This window comes from Diabrotica virgifera, chromosome 4, assembly GCF_917563875.1.
Source record: "Diabrotica virgifera virgifera chromosome 4, PGI_DIABVI_V3a".
NCBI lineage: Eukaryota > Metazoa > Arthropoda > Insecta > Coleoptera > Chrysomelidae > Diabrotica > Diabrotica virgifera.
Genome location: NC_065446.1, coordinates 101,984,755 through 102,003,192, shown reverse-complemented (window position 1 = coordinate 102,003,192; position 18,438 = coordinate 101,984,755). Strand labels below are relative to the sequence as shown.

General features: G+C 34.9%; 1 protein-coding gene across 1 annotated transcript in view; it reads right to left on the bottom strand.

Annotated features, from left to right (window-relative positions):
* Nucleotides 1-18,438, bottom strand: part of LOC126883876 (uncharacterized) — a 123,221-nt gene that overhangs the window by 53,657 nt on the left and 51,126 nt on the right. Inside the window, exons 5-8 of the mRNA XM_050649567.1 lie at nucleotides 16,478-16,642; nucleotides 16,294-16,421; nucleotides 8,183-8,350; nucleotides 4,402-4,628 (exon numbers count right to left, since the gene is read on the bottom strand). Of these exons, the coding sequence (XP_050505524.1) occupies nucleotides 4,402-4,628; nucleotides 8,183-8,350; nucleotides 16,294-16,421; nucleotides 16,478-16,642 (688 nt within the window). The remainder of the gene's footprint in view (nucleotides 1-4,401; nucleotides 4,629-8,182; nucleotides 8,351-16,293; nucleotides 16,422-16,477; nucleotides 16,643-18,438) is intronic.

Below are 18,438 nucleotides of genomic sequence, written 5' to 3'. Positions count from 1 at the left end.
TAAATTTTGTATAATTTAAATAAGCTTAACCAGGTTAAATTAAAAACGTGGTTTTTCTACAAAAACGTTTTTGGTGACTTACGTTACTATGCCAAAAGTGTATCGATATAAGCGATTAAAAATTTCGAAAATTGCGAAATCGGCCATTTTTAACCCTAAATCGGACATTTAACTAAAAATTTCAATGTTGCCAAGGTAGTAGATATTCTTTAAACATTGATTGATGAAATCCCGAAGAGTTTTTTGTAATACAATATCGAAAACCCCTTCGTTTTTTAATTGTTAATCAAACGGGCGCGACACTGTAGTATAAGTGAGGACGTTTGAGTTTGCATAAATTCATTATCTCGAGAACGGACAAATTTGAAGAGAAATCCTCAGACAGGTCGATTTTTATTCTTAAATTAGGATTTTTTGGCACATATATAATACTAGTGACGTCATCCATCTGGGCGTGATGACGTAATCGATGATTTTATTAAATGAGAGTAGGGATTGTGTGATAGCTCATTTGAAAGGTTATTTAATTTTCTATTCAGCAATATAAACATTAACATAATTATTTATACAGTGTGTACAAAAATTTTTTTTATTTAATTAATTTAGACAAAAAGAAGAAAATTTTTTTTTGTAGATTCTGTATAAATAATTAGTTTGCTATGGAACTCTAAGGACCTCATTGCCTTCCTTATGTATGAACAGAAAACAAAAAAAGTTGTGACTGGCTAAATGACACCCAAGTCTATGCCATAAAAAAAAAGAAAAAAAAATGTTTATATTACTGAATAGAGAAATAAATAACATTTCAAATGAGCTATCACACAACCCCTACTCTCATTTAAAGAAATCATCGATTACGTCATCACGCCCAGATGGATGACGTCACTAGTATTATATATATGCCAAAAAGTCCTAATTTAAAAATAAAAATCGACCTGTCTGAGAATTTCTCTTCAAATTTGCCCATTCTCGAGATAATGAATTTATGCAAACTCAAACGTCCTCACTTAAGTATAGGTACTTCAGTGTCGCGCCCGCTTGAGTAGCAATTAAAAAACAAAGGGGTTTTCGATATTGTATTGCAAAAAACTCTTCGGGATTTCATCAATCAATGTTTAAAGAATATCTACCTACCTTGGCAATATTGAAATTTTTAGTTAAATGTCCGATTTAGATAACCGATTTCACAATTTTCAAAATTTTTAATCGCTTATATAACAAAAACTATTAACCTAAGAGAAAAATCACTAAAGACCTTTTCTGTTTGGAATGATGCAGAAAATCTAAAAAACTTTGTTCGATGCAAAAAAAATAATTTTAGGAAAAACCCCTAATCTTAATTTCCCCTCGCCTGGCAAGGTGTTATGCTGTTCAGAATCGCCTGTCATTGTACACATTTCTTCTAAATGACTTACTCAGACACATACTTAAATTTAAACTTTACAGGACAAAGTTTATTTTGCCCCTAAACTATGCACTTTTCGATTCACCTGGTAGATACACGTGCAGGACTGATTCCTGCCAGGTCATGGTTTTTAGCCTTGGTGTGCTATGAGTTATCACTATACAAATTTCTAGCCTTACAGGAAGACCTTACAGGTTAGTCGGAGGGTTCACTACACTAGCTCTTAGACTGATATGGATAGTATATATATATAGCTTTAACACAAAATGCATTTTTTCTATGGTTCTGGCAATCCTATAGAATTTCTTGAACTTTGTGGCCCCCATTAAAAACGTTTGCCCACCACTATTGTAGAGTATCCCACACGGGTGTACATAGGGCAATACCTTTAATTATTAAAATATAAGTTAGGTCATACATCGTAATAACCAAATATTGCTTGATTCAACAAGCCTACAGAGATCATGAAAACTATGTATATCGTTTTTAAAAACCACTCAGCTCTACAAGAAGATTTAATATAATAGACATTAGTTAAAGTTATATAATTATTATAATTTTTCGTTATTTAATTATGTATCTTATGTTAGTGTTCTTGTACCAATGGCCATAGTTGTCGAGGTACTTTATGTAAATAATAAAAAAAAATGTCAAACAACGTTAATAAGCATTCAACAAACTTCTTACTTAACCTTGTAGAGTCAGCAAAAAATACCTGTCAGAAATTCGAAAACACAAATTTAAAAAAATTTGGTATTACAATGTATTATCAGTAGGTACCAACCCAGGTATACTATTCCCAAGAAAAGGAATGCCAGACTAGTGTGTGAATGCCAGTGTAGCGACTATCGACTTATCAGTTTAATGAGTAATGAGTCACACGCTCAAAATTTTTATAAAAATATTGCATTCTCGCATATTTAAACAATCTTTGTGAGGAGATAACTGGCGACGAACTGTTTGGTTTCCGAAACTGTATGAGTATGGGTATACTTTTTTTTTGCATGCGAATACTCTTATAAAAGAGCATTGACTTAAGGAAAGATATTTACGTCTGCTTTATAGATTTCGGAAAAGCCTTTGATAGAGTACCACATACATTACTATTTCAATGCTTGGACTTAGTTTTCTGGACACGTACCATATTAGATTGCTTAAAAATCTTTACTACAATCAGACCATCAGACCGCTCGTATTAAGTTGGACCAAGAAGTTTCAGCTAAAGTTTCTGTTAAGCGTGGTGTCAGACAGGGGTGTGATATGTCACCGACATTGTTCAATGCCTACACCGAACCAATTTTTGAGGAAGCTTTAAATACCAGTAGTCGTCGCGAAGGTGTTAAAATCGGTGGTGAAATCATTAATAACATCAGACACGCAGATGACACCGCCATAATGGCCAGAGAGTTTGGAAGACCTTCAAACCCTGTTGAACGCTGTGAACAACGAATGTATTGCGAAGAGCTTTACAATCAAAGCAAAGAAAACAAAATGGATGGTGGTCGGAAATATTAATATCGAAGACTCAGTACTAAAATTAGATAACAAAATCCTGGAAAAGGTGGAACACTTTAGATATTTGGGTGGCTGGATTGACTGCAGGGTTGAAAGTGATGAGGAAATTTCGACCTGAATAGAACTTGCACGAAAAAGCTTTATTAGCTGGCGTTCTTAATTGTGCAGTAGAAGTCTGTCATTGACCACACGTCTAAGAATATTGAAGTGCTACGTCTGGTCCGTTTTGTTCTATGGATGTGAAACTTGGACAACAAAACTGAAGACTCTCAACAAATTAGAAGCATTCGAGTTGTGGTGTTACCATCGCATGCTCAGAATCCCGTAGACAGCATACATATCTAACGAACGTGTGGTGGAGACCATGCACAAAAAGCGAGAATTGATCAACGCCATAAAAATGAGAAAGGTTCAATAGTTCGAGCATACAATGAGAGGACCTAAATATCGTGTACTTCGGTTGATCATTCAGGGTAAAATCGAAGGAAAACGCTGATGTGAAAGAAAACAACTGTCCTGGCTGCGTAACATTAGACAATGGACAGGTCGAACGGTCGAGGAATTGCTTCATATACCTGCGGACTGAGAAACATTTCATCAGCTTGTTAATACCACGGTAGACATCGCTTGAAAACAAGCACGGCACACAAAGAAGAAGACCCAGTTATGATGTATTGTTAAGTTTACCCATAAAGAAAAGGAAAGTACAATATTTTAAAGTTTAAATAAAGTTTAAATAATAAAGTTTAAGTTCTAATAAAGTTTAAATAAAGTTTAAATATTTTAAAGTTACAGTTCGAAGTTTTCGATCCGAAGAATTAAAGACTTTTACTAGAACCAAGTTCTGGTAAACTACCCAAATACGTGCTTTCTAAAACTTGCAAATCAAATGAAGGATGAATTAGGAGGAGACAAGGGAGTCTGTCGGTCTATTCATCTAGGTAAATATTCCATCGAAACTAATAGAAGACGAAAATAAAAGACTTATGTATGTTTCACCCTCTCAGGAATCATCAAAGAGGCACTGGGGGACACTGGTCTCTTTTCAAGGTAGGAGTCACTTGGACTGATTTTGTTTCATTCATTTTAATTCTCTACTTGTTGGACCACGCCTCGATTTCATTATGTGTGAAGTTGGACCTGAAGATGAAGATGTACCTGTAAAATGTTAAATGCTACAGATAGATTTTCGTCGGCTGCAAATATGACAGCATCATCTGCAAACGTACCAGTGATGGTTTCATTATTGAAAGGTAGATTTGCTGTGTATAGCACATATAATATTTGTTCAAGAACGCTGCCTTGTGGAACACCAGATTTTATAGGAAAATTATTGGAATAAATTTCATTTATTCTTGTTCTGAATTCTCCCCTATTTAGATAGAATTTTAACAGTTTCAGGTAGGTGATGGAAAGCTTTATCGATTGTATTAAAAGCAATTTTCTGAAACAGGTGAAAAAATATACTAATAGCATTTTACCTATTATCGTCACGATTTTGGAAAATAAGACCACTTCCACTATCACCCTGGCATACGCTCATGTTACTATGATAATGACCAGCGCATATCTTATCGAAAAAATTAAATTTTTCCTCCCATTCGTAAGGTAGTTCTCTACTACACGTTGAACCTTCTTTAAATGGCAGTTTTAAGACTCGTAAATGTTCTGCAGGTTTATTATTATCAGTAAGGCCCCATCCCGCAACCTGAAAATAATATAAAACATAATATAAATAAAAAAATCCACGAGGAAAAAAATTTTCTGTAGTTGGCTGTATACCATTTATTACAAAAAACCATGAAATCCTTTATAAAAGGTATATTTGTTAAAATCCCTATGCAGGGCTACATCATAAAACAAACAGAACTACTTTTCAATCGGTTGACCGATCATCATCAGTGTTTCTTGAATCATACATGCTAACCACCAAAGTAAAAATATTAGGGTGAAAACCCTTTAAAATTAATCCGTCATAGGAACATATAAAATTGATGTGATTTTACATATGGATGTACAAAATATCCAATGTTTCACGCCCTAGGTACCATTGAGCTAAATATGACTTGTTCACATCATGGCTGTGTAGAAGCAAATGACTTGCTTCTACACAGCTTTTATATGGATATGGATGATTTTATTGGTTGAGTATTTCTTCACCGTCAGATTCTGACAATAAAGAAATACTCAATTAAAAGGTATTTTTTTCTTCAAATCTTCATTTTGCATCTCAATGTTTTCGTCGTAGATTTGGTAGATTTAGATATTAGTTTATGGTTCCTGCACCTCTTTCCTCTTCTTCAACGGAAGCTTCATCTAAATTTGGTGAAGATTCCAAAAAATTTATATCTTGTTCAACCTCTTCTATTTATTTATTTAGTTCAAAATTTTTACATGTCTGACCATTGCAGTGCCGACAATAATAAATTTTTTTTATTTTTGGTATTTTTCACACGTACCTACATAATACCGATCGTTTTTATTACTATATATGTTATGAGTTTCTTGAAGATATGAAAATTTATACGTAGAAAGAGGACCGAAACAAAAAGTTCATGGTTCAAAAAATAACCATCCTATTGTTTATAATTTGGTCGCAAATGCCGGTCAACTTTGACAGGTTGTATCTCAGGAACCACTCATCTCAATTAAACTTTTTTTTGTTTTAAAAGAAGCGTCCTTTCGAATACCGTGTTGCTAATTTAATTTAATCTAATAATTGCCAAGATATTCTATTTGCTTATAAGCCAAAAAATTGTTTACAACTTTATAGGCCGTTCAAATAGTCCAATTTCTGTAAAGTACGTTAGATAGGTACCTATAGTGCCTTTTTATAAGAAAATCATTGTTATTCTGGTGTAACCTATGGTGTATCATCCAGATTTAGCCATACGGCTCACACTCCCTCTAAGGGGAAAATTGACTCATCCCAGATACCTACGGTATCAAAAGGATTGAGCTCTGGTGGGACTCTTTCCGTGTTATCGAGGCCTAGGTGACTTGGTATGCAGGTGTATCTCCCAAAAATTTTCGTACACATCTGGCCGTTGCGAGTAGTACTGCTTTCTGCATGGTCATATAAAGATGTTCATTAAGACCCAGCTTTTTATGCTTTCGAGGAGGGTCTTCGGAATGACTCCAGTAGTAGACATTATAATCGGTATCGTCTGGGTACTTTGCATTCTCCATTGTCTCCGTATTTGAATTTCCAGATCTCTGTACTTGGCTATCTTTTCAGTAAATTTATTACATAGATTATTGTTGTTAGGAATCGCCACATCAATGAGGGTTGTTTGTCTCGGTAATTTATTGACTAATACGAGATCTGGTCTATTATGCGCCACTGTTTGGTCTGTGAGCACAGTGCGGTCCCAGTATAGCTTGTAGTTGCCATCCTCAAGCATACTCTCGGGGACGTATTGATAATATGGGAGATGGTCGGTTTGGAGAAGTCCCAGCTTGATAGCTATCTCCTGATGAAGGATTTTTCCCACTGCGTCATGCCGTTCCTTGTACTCAGTTGCAGCAAATGCCTGTCAGCCCCCTGTAAGATGTTGGATGGTTTCTTGGGCTTGACATCCATATCGGCATCTGTCGTTTTGAACATGAGGGTCTTTGATGATATATTTCAGGTAATTTCTGGTTGGTATAACCCGATCCTGAATGGCCAGTAATGAACCCTCCGTTTCAGGGAACATCTTTCCTGGTGTCAACCACTAGTTCGACGCTATATTGTCGACATAATCTTGGCTGACCTCATTGGGATGTCGCCCGTGTAGAGGTTTACCCATCCAGGCGCGCACTTTTTCGTCCTTAGTAAGGTGGTTTATGCGCAGTTCTGCTTCCCTCAGTTTTATCGGTGTTGTGTCATCTACTGCGCAGAGAGCGCGATGTAGAGTAGATGTTTCAGCCTGCATCTGAAAATAAGATCTTAAATTAGCAATTTGTTTGTCTAATTGCTCACCTATATCCATAAGTCCTCTTCCTCCTAAATTCCGTGGTAATGTCGTTCTTTCTACTTTTTGGATGGTGTTTTTGTGCCTTTGTGAGGTGCGTTCTTACTTTCCGCTGAAGATTTTCTATGTCCGTTTTTGTCCACTTAACAATGCCAAATGAATAGCTAAGCGCGGAACATGCGTAGGTGTTTAGTGCCTTAAACAAATTTCTACTATTAAGGTATGAGCGAAGCAGCTGTTTTACCCTTCGTATAAACTCAGTAGTTATCTCTATTTTCATTTGTTTATGGTCAATTCTCCGCGCTTGCTTCACTCCAAGATATTTATACATATCGTTTTCACCCATGGCCACGATGTTCTGGCCATTTTGCATATCGAATCCTCCGGGCTGTACTTTTCCTCTGACTATATTTAAAACACGGCACTTGTCTAGTCCGAAGTGCATACTAATGTCATTTGAAAAGAATTCTATAGTTCTTAGCATCTCATCAAGTTGGTTTCGAGTGGAAGCCATTAATTTCAAATCATCCATATACAATAAATGATTAAGCTTCGCCACCACATTGTTGTTATTTTTGATGCTAAAACCTGCGTCTGTGGAGTTCATTAGCTGAGATAGTGGGTTCATAGCTAGACAGAACCACAATGGACTCAACGAATCTCCTTGAAACAGGCCCCGGCTGATTGCGATATTTGCAGTTTCGATGTTATTTTCACCATGTATTTGAAGGTGAATTCTAGTCTTCCACTCAGTCATTGTATGCTCTAAAAAGGTCACTATAATTATTATGATTATTATTACGGCTGTAAATTGTTAATTAACAATTTAATTGTTGCTAAACTATTCGTTCAATTTCCACCGGCTTCTGGAATTATAACCTATATCAAAAAAGCTTTTATGCCACCAAGTTATTTAATCATTGATAAATAATAATTTACCTAAAATTTTAGTTGAAAATAAAAGATTTTTTGGGAAAACCCGTATTTTCCGAGGAAAATTTTCGTCGAAGCCAATCGGGAAAAAATATCTCTATGCAGAATTAAATTAAGGTGAATTTTTATTTGGGTGTTTTTGGTATACAGTTAAAATATTCGGTGTTACAGAGCCATAATTAAAAAAAAAGACGATTTCGGAGCGCTAATTTGTTTATAAAAAAATTGCAGACTATCTGCGGACTTTGCGTTCCTATATTATTAATATTATACAAACATAAGATTCGATTCCAGCAATAAAATTGCTGGTAAATAACTTTTCCTTGTTTTTTCGTAATTTGACCAGAGTAATATTATTTTTATTTGTACATACCTCCCCCAATTGTCGGTTATTTAAATAAATGGAGTTGACATTATTAATGCAAATTGGCTGGACAAATGGTCCTAGTTTAAAAAGTTGATGCGTTACAAGCACAGCAATATCAGCAACGTATCTTTGACTTTCTCCTCTGTATCCATCATGCACAATTATTTTGGTTAACTAAAAATAAAAATATGTTATCTAACCTTATAAAATCCTAATGTGACAAGTCACGCAGTTTGTCCGGTTCGGTTTCGATATGTAAACACATGACGTTTAATAAACGTCAGTTTGTTATATCTTTTTTATAACAGCTCCAGAATGACTCAATCGAATTAGATAATTCGTATTTGTAGAAGTCCAAGGAAGGTTTAAAAGGTGAGAAAATGTGATGGAATTGTAAAAAAATACTAAAAACAACAATATTATTGTCATATACACACAGTTATATTATACTCCTTTAGATTTAGGTACGTCACTAAAACTTCGGCTAACTTTGGGTATTTACTTTTTACGTTTCCCGTGAAATCCATACTTTTTGCATTTTGTTTGATCTAAAAATGGTATTTAGAATTGTTTCATTAAATTTATAATTATTAAAATGTATGGCATTAATGCATAAACTTGAATTTAAAAATTAACTTTATCGCAGAAAAAATATTGAAAAATAGTTTTTATTATTTTAAGTAAAAATGTTTTAAAATTAGTTTTAATTATGAACATATTTTCTGTAAATTAATTTTCGATATTGTCAAAAATAGAAATATTCTTGAGCAATGAGCACATTTTTTACACATTTCCTATACAACTAATAAAATTTGATATCTGATGCGATATTTTAAAGATCTTCTTCCGTAGACTTCTACAAATATTTCAAAATCAAAGGTAGCCAAATCAATTCAGTGTTTCTCGAGTTATAAAATTACAATATAAAAAAATAAGAGTCAGAAAAAATGGAGGGTATCAGATAAAATTAGAGGGCGCCAGAAAAAATTGAGAAAATCAGAAAAAAAAGGAGGGTGTCAGAAAAAATTGGAAGGAAATACGATAAAATAGGAGGATGTCACAAAAAATGGAGTGCAGTGACTGTAGAAGGCAATTGATTGTATTCCCCGTCCCCCTCGCATGGCGACAGGCAAAATCACTAGTAAATTATAATCAAATTAGTAATGTGAGGATATTAATTTTACAAACGTGGAATAAATCTAGAGAAGCCTTTTCCATTTATTATACCATTCAAATAACCGACATCATCCATTTACTACATAATATATCATTTCTCGTAGAGCCTTTAAAAAATACGCCTGAAAAAGTAGGTTATTAAATACAGCACCTGTCTACCTAACGCATACTAAAAAATAATAAATCAGTAGTATTTTTCAGCGAAAGCGAACAGGAACATCAATTCGGTCTTCTTCTTCTTCTTCTTTTGCCCTTTAATTCGTCCAATTCTGAACATAGGCTTCCCCCAGTTTCCTCCATTCGCTTCTGTTTAGTGCTTTCTGTTTCCAGTGCGTTCCTCCTATCTTTTTAATGTCGTCTCCCCATCTCATCTGGGGTCGTCCTCTTGCTCTCTTTCCTGTCCATGGTCTCCATTGTTGTATCGTGCTATTTCACCTATTGTCCGTTTGTCTAGCGTTATGACCTGCGAAGCTCCATTTTAGCCTGGTTATATGTTGACCTGCGTCTTTGACTTTTGTTCTATTTCTGACCCAGTTGTTTTGCTTTTTGTCTGCCAATTTTACTCCTAACATTGCTCTCTCCATGGCTCTTTGTGTCTTTATTATTTTATCCATGTTTGCTTTGGTCAAGGTCCATGTTTGGCATGCGTATGTGAGAATTGGGAGTATGCACTGGTCAAACACTCTTGTTTTTAAGTATTGTTGTATTTTTTTATTCTTTAGGACCCATTTTAATTTTCCAAATCCTGCCCAGGCTAATCTGACCCTTCTTTTTACCTCCGCTGTTTGGTTTTCCTTATTTATTTTTATAATCTGTCCCAAATGTATATAATCATTAACCGCTTCTATTGTGGTGTCGTTTAGTATTACGTTTCTATTGTCTTGTGTGTTTGTCATTGTTTTTGTTTTGGCAAAATTCATTTTTAGACCTATTTGTTCGGATTCATTTGCTCGTTCGGTTAGCATGGTTTGTAGTTCTTCAAAACTTGATGCTATGACTACTACATCGTCTGCATATCTCAGGTGGTTTAGTTTCTTTCCATTTATGTTTATTCCCATGTTTGTCCATTCCTTTGTTTTGAAAACATCTTCCAGTGCTAATGTAAATATTTTAGGAGAAATAACATCTCCCTGTCGCACTCCTCTGTTAATTGGTATGGGTTTTGTGGTTTCTTCCAATTGTACTGTCATTGTTGCTTTCTTATATAAGAGCTATATAAGCTTTCATTGTTTTTATAAGAAATAAGAAAGCATCAATTCGGTACTGGCTTTATATTCAAGGAAAGTCTTGTGGGGTCAGTCATAACTTTCAAACCCGTTAATGAAAGACTCTGTTATATCAGACTCAAAGGACAACTACATAACTATTCCCTAGTTGCTGCCCATGCACCGACAGAGGAAAAGGAAGAGTATGTAAAAGATAACTTCTATGAGAAACCAGAGGAACTGATAAATAATCTCCCCAAACAGGACATGTATATTATCTTAGGAGATTTCAATGCAAATATTGGGAATGAAGCAGCGCACAAACCAACAATAGGTAACCATAGTCTTTACGATGTCAGCAACGATAAGTGAACAAGGTTAATAGACTTTGCAGCGTCCCACAACCTACTAATAAAATCGACAATGTTCGAACACAAGAAAATACACAAACAAACATGGGTCTCCAACGACGGCGCGCCGCGGCGTCACAAGAAATCAGATCGATCACGTTCTAGTAGATGTCAGGAGAGGTAGTAACTGCGTAGACGTAAGAAGCCAAAGAGGAGCTGATGGAGATACGGATCATTTTCTGGTAAAAACGAAGATAAGGACAAGAATAGCGTCTCAAAACACACAAGAATATACCAACACAGTTATGGAATACCGAAGTTCTACGTGATAATGAGACAGAACAGAAATTTCAAAAGGCTATAAAAATAGCTCTAACACAGACAGAGGACTATAACAACATGGACTCAGCTTGGGAAAATATAAAATTAGCTCTAACAAGCGTATCGGATGAAATACTAGGACACAAAAAGAGAACAACAAAAAAATGGTTCGATGATGATTGCCTGAAATCCATAACAGGAAGAAATATGGCTAGAAGGAACATGCTACAAAACCCCTCGCACAACAACAATGAAATGTTTAAACAAAGAAGAACAGAGACAAGAAAACTACTAATGAGAAGAAAGAAGACGGAGTATCAGGAACAAATAATCAGAGATAAAGAAGAAAAAAGAAGGAACAAACAAGCGAGACAGTTCTTCAAAGGAGTTTCAGATATCAAGACCGGGTACCAAGCAAGAATAGGAAACTTCCTTCAAATGACAGCGGGCAGCTTATCACTGACGACAAGGAAATCCTAAAAACCTGGAAGGAATACTTCTGCCAACTATTAAACGACCAAGCTAGCAGAAATACATCAAACACAGAAGTACATACAGCTGAAATAGAAGACCAATACTCGACATACGAAGAATTAATACAGGAAATTAAAAAACTTAAAAATAATAAGACACCAGGTAGCGTTGGTATGCCCACAGAGTGCTTAAAACATGGATGAGAAGCGTTGTACAGTTCCATATACAAGCTAATTCAAGACATTTGGCGAGAAGAAACAATGCCAGATGAATGGAAAGAAGTAGTTATTGTACCAATACACAAAAAAGGAAACAAAAAGCAATGTATTAACTACCGGGGAATAACACTCCTAAACACCACCTGTAAAATCCTTGCAAACATCCTGCTAGAAAGAACCAAAAAATACACAGAAGAAATCGTTGGAGATTATCAATGAGGATTTAGACCGGGCCGCTCTACTTTTGACCAGATATTTACAATAAAACAGATAATGGAGAAATGCTGGGAATTTGATCGTGAGCTTCATCAGATGTTCATAGATTTTAAACAAGCATTTGATAGAGTATGCAGGGATAGACTGTGGACAGCGATGCAGGAACTTGGCTTTCCAAAAAAACTAGTCAGGGTGATACGGATGTGTATGGAACGGTTACGATGTAAGGTGAGAGTTGGACAGCAATACTCGGAGACATTTGAAATAAACAATGGACTAAAACAGGGAGATGTACTTTCACCAAAACTCTTCAATTTAGCTCTGGAGCACATAATCAGAAGTGCAAGAATAGAAAAACCCAATACAGTATTTCATCGAGAAGGACCAAACTTACTACTGGCATTTGCAGACGATATCGATCTAATAGGTAACACACGATTAATGATGAAGAAGTCTTTCGTGAGGTTCGAGAAGGAATCAGAGAATATCGGGCTCCAAATCAACGAAAACAAGACAAAATATATGTATATGAGCCGCAAAAACCAAAGCAGAGAGAGAATTGGTCAGAACATCACCATCGATGACTTTAACTTTGAGCGCGTTAGAGAATTCAAGTATCTTGGAACAACAATAACTGAAGACAATAGCGGATCACAAGAAATAAAGAACAGGATACAGGCCGGCAACAGATGTCTTTTTGCCCTCCAAAACCTTATAAAATCAAAACAATTAACAAGACGTACGAAAATACAAGTCTCTAAAACAATCATACGACCCGTTGTGATGTATGGAAGCGAAACGTGGACGATAACAAAGGCAAACGAAGAGAGACTACTTGTTTGGGAAAGAAGAATCCTAAGGAAGATGTTTGGTCCTGTGCTGGGTGAAGCATCAGGACAATATAGGATAAGAACTAAAAAAGAGCTCGAAAAACTTTACCCAGACGCCAACATTATAAAAGAAATAAAGTCCAGAAGACTCCAATGGGCAGGACACCTCAGAAGACATTCTGACCAAAGAACAGTAAGACTGGTGTGGGAGGAAGTCCCAACTGGAAGGAGACCACGAGGACGCCCTCGACTCCGGTGGGGAGATAATATAGCAGGAGACCTAAGCGCGATGGACCAGTATATTCAGAGCAAAATTTTGTTGCTCGGAGATTTTGGGGTCGCTGAACACGAATATGCCATCAGAACAGATTCCCGGAACACCTGCTGCCCAAGATTACTGCTAAGGCACGTCATCTTCTAGAGTTTCGAGAGTTTTCGGCACTAAATTGATGCAGGACATTTACCATAACATCAGTTGCACTCCTTTTTGAAATAATAAACTAAAATGGTTTAGTCTTTATAATAATTCACCACACGATTATACGCCTGTAGAATGATATAATCAACAAGAAGAACTAATAATTATTACAGCGGCACAAACAAGAATAGAACAAAGAAAAGAGTATGTATAACTAGGACATATAATTAAATTAAATAAAGAGAAGAGAAGATTGGCCTGTGCATCACTTGGAAAATTACCTTATATTCTAAAGAACAGAAATTTCCCGAATGCCTTAAAACAAGAGTCTTCAATCAATGTATAGTCCCTCGTATATATGGCTTTCAGACCTGGACGTTTACCAAGGAAAATATTGAAAAAATAGCAAAGACAGAAAAGTCCCTGGTAAGCAGTGTTGCCAATCGGCGGATAATTATCCGATTTGCGTACCTTTTTGAGAGTTGTCGTATATTCTTCGTATCTTTAAATAAATCGGATATTTTTCAGTGTATCTACCATCGACTAAAACTTTCTCATCCATATATTCCCAACACCAACAACACATTAATTTTGTTTGGTTCCACCCAAATTTTTTAAATAGCCTATACTGGATGAATGTTAATGACATCCAATACTTTTCATCTTTTGACAAAAGGGACATGCGCCGATTCTTTTGTTTATAATTTAAATGCACAAGTTCATCCACTTAAGGCATACTAATCCAATTCAAATTTCAAAAACCGTCTGCCGTCCGATGTTATTTATGAGTTTTTAGTTTTAAGTCTTTAAACTTATGAAAGCTAATTCACGCATGATTTAGTTTTATTTTCATTTTATGTAGTGCAGTGCGTAAGTAAACGTTTCCAGATTTCTTGGACATGAGATGTAGTTAAATCTAGTTCTTTTTTGTAAAGTTCTATCAAATCTAATATCTTAAACAAAACCATTTCATCAAAACATGTTATACTTACTTAATTATATTTATGATTTTTTTGAGGAATGTAATGGTACTATGCAGAAAAGAACTTTCCGGCACAGAAACGTCACTTTTCTGCACACTACTGTCAGTTATTCTGTGAGAAGATATTAAGTTTGTTAACATAAAATTGTGCAGAAAAATGTATTTGGAATAGTGGTTGTAGAAAAATCTACTTATTTGAAACTAGTAATATCTAGATATCTACTAATTAACTCAAAAATCCTTCAAATTTTTTGCCTATAAAAATTATGTAGTCGGGCATTAACGTTGAACGCACCACGGGTATTATGGAAAATAACTTTGATACCTTAATAACTACAAGACAGTCAAATACATTTCTATTGTTTTAGTTGTAATAAATCTTTAGTTGTTAAAAGAGCGTAGGCGCAAAATTTCAGACCAATAATCTTTAAAAGTACATATTCATTTTTTTCGAATCCTGAGAAAACTAATAAAATTCTTGAATAATTTTAACGCAGAATGAAAGATTACATTATTACCGAGGGCTGAAAGTCCCTTAGAATAAACAAAATGTTTCTTTTGAATGAGATATTTGAAATTAAAATCACACTTAATATTCTCTTTTCCTTTTACCCCTGTAACATATTAGAATAAAAATTATAGAAGTCTTCAGGGACTTTCGGCCCTCGGTAATAATGTAGTCTTTCATTCTGCTTTTAAATTTTTAAATAATACTTATTAGCTTTCTCAGGACTCGAAAAAAATATTGCATTTTAAAAGCATTGACCAGAAATTTTGCGCCTATGCTATTAATGTAGCTGTAGTTTATTTTGTATGGATTTATTTATTATTTATTTTTCCAGTACCTAGTTTTAGGTAGTTATTACGTTTTAATAAAATAATATTTAAAAGTGTTTTTTTTTTACTTAAATAATTATAATAAATTAATATAACGATCCAAATAATGAAATATTTAGATTTATTTATTTATTTAGAATTTAACACTTACGATAATACAAAATACGAATAATATAATAATAGTAAGTAAATAGTATTTACATACATGAATTAGGTAATAATCAGCTAGGATACGAGATTTTCATCTATAAACGAAAATTTTTAAACTGTGAAATAGAGAATCCAGTAGATTAAAGGGCCGGTTGTTCGAACGCTAATCAGAAATGGAATCAACTGATCATTATCAAATATTTAATTACTGTCAATGTCAACTTTGATTGGGTTGCTGAAAACATAATTGATTGCAATTATGAGATTAATTAATTAATTAATCAATTATGTTAATAATTGTTACGTTAATTGATAATTAATAATTAATTAATCAATCAATTATGTTAATTATCATAATGATAATTGATTAAAATCAACTGATTGGCGTACGAACAACGGATTTTGTTATTTGATGATTGTTAAGGGGACTAAAAGAATAACATTGGCAACATTGATTTTAATAACAGAATAATTTTTGACCTAGCGTACCTTTTCGTGACAAATGGGATATTTTTCTAGCGATCATCGGATAATGTAGAGAAATGCGATTGGCAACACTGCTGGTAAGACAAATACTGAACATTAAACTAACAGACAGGAAAAGAGACGAATGGATCCGTAACAAAACAAAAGTGAGAGATGTCTCAACCTAAGTAGCAAAGCTTAAATGGAAGTTCGCCGGACATACATAAGATACATAAGTAATACATTGGAGACCGTGGAACCACAAACGAAAAAGGGGAAGGCAACAAATGCGATGGTCAGATAATCTGAAGAATCAACCGGATAAAACTGGATGCAAAATGCCCCAGATAGAGAGGAATGGAAGAAGGAAGAGGACGCCTATGTTCAAGAATGGATGTTTAGGGCTGATTAGACAGATATATAGAATAATAACTATCAGATTCGGCTAGAAAGTCTGGTGTCAGATTAATCTTACCTTTCTATATTGCACTGGATATTGATTATCTCGAGGATCTTCATACTCGTTGTAATATTTCCCGGCAGCAAGCATAAACTCGTCATATGAAAGAGCATTGCCATATTCGTTGGTAACACAGTGGGCAGCTAAAAAATGCAGTATGAAGAGAGATACATTTGTTTGTGTTTTAAAAATAAATTACCCGTAAGAGCAACTCTCCTGCTAACTAACGTGGCTCCACATACATTCTTAAATTTTCCCCTTTCCCTCTTGTATAAGGCTAGAACCCAAGGAAACTCCAATTCTTTAGTGTTTTTACCTTTCCAAATCAGCGCGGTAGTCTCATTATTAAATTTTTTTCCACAAACTAAAACAAAAATGCATAAAACATTGAGTTATTTTGACTAGATATATCTCATTTGGTGATTAATGCATTATCGGAGTGCTTCCCTTCTTGCTCCGGTAAAATATTCTTCTGTTCTCTAAAATAGAGCAAAAGAAACGTTTGGATCAGAGGAGTAACCAAAGTGAAAGACGTTAATGCCGGATTTATACTCATCCATTGCCACTGCTGCTGCCGCTGCCAGAAATATTGCCCGAAATACGATATCGACGCGAATGAGGTGTTCACATCAGTTCCTCGCGAATGTCCTCACTACTCATTTACCGAACGACTCTCAAGAATGGAATGTGACGATAGCATCGTCTTGCTCCCTTATTCACTTGACACTTTGCCGGCGGTAAGTCAAAGAGAGAGAGAGAGAGAGAGTAGTTGAATGTGAATACCATTCCATCCCAAAAACCGACTTTTGAGGGAGCGCCGTGCAATAGCAGTAGAATGAGCAGCGGCAGCGCGAGTGAGCTATTTACACATTCACGCTGCCCACTTCCCTGCCCAATTCCCTGTCCAACAGGACTGAGTGTAAATGCGGTATAAGGAACAGGTGGCAAAACTCAAATGGAAATTTTCAGGTCACACCATCTGACAAGTAAAAAGATGGAACAAGCAAATAATCTACTGGCGACCATGGGAACATAAGAGAGAAAGAGGAAGGCGTCAGATGACATGGAGCGACGACCTCAAAAAGCATTCCTGATCCAGATTGATGACGACAGCGCTGGATAGAAACCAGTGGAAAAGAAAAAGAGAAGGGGAGGCCTATGTCTAAAGATGGATAGATTAAGGCTCGAAGATAGATGGAAGAAAAAATATTCTTACACAAGAAACAAAAATTTTAGGCCAAATTAACATTCCTACGTCAATTACGATTCAATTTCGATACACTTCAAAGAATATTTTACCGACAGTAGGTCGAAGATGTTCTTCTAAACTTTTAACACATTTGGTACAGTATTTTGCTTACTTACAAGTTCAATTTGATTAAGCTAAGGGGATAGGCTCAAAATCTTGGCCAATGCTATTTAAATGCATTAATTTTTTCAGATCTTGAGAAAACTAATAAGCATTTTAAAAAAATTTAAACGCAGAATGAAAGACTACATTATTACCGAGGGCCGAATGTCCTTGAAAACTTCTATGTTTATTTTAATAAGTTATATACAGGGTGAGGCAGATAAAGGGCCTATTAGAAATATCTCGAGAACTAAAGGTAAGAGAATCATGAAAATTGGAACACAGGGGTTTTGAGGTATGAACTATTTAATGAAAATATTTTGGTATCTTTGCTACTTCCGGTTATACCGGAGGTTGATTGTAATTTCGTTTTTTTAAATAAGACACTCTGTATATTTTTACATTTTTCGATTCTGCTCGATGTCTTCTTTCTTAAAATTTGAGGTTTTGTAATATTATACAGGGTAGTTTAAAAGATAATTACGGTTTTTTATAAATTTTGTAGCAAACTTCACACCCTGTAGAATTGTACTGATTCGATATCAAAAACTTCATTTATGTTCAAGTGATTTTTAATATAGTCTATTATTATTAAAATTTATTATTATAGCAAAATGTTTAATTTTATTATACAGGGTTGGTCGAAACAGGGAATGAGTATTTTCTGAGTTTTCTTAAATGGAACACCCTCTATTTTTGTATTGTAATGAAATGATATTTTATAGTACTTCTTTCTTTCTTAATCATTCCCTATACCTAACTACTTTAATTTGTATGTTATTCGTAGTTCTTTAAGCCAAACATTAATT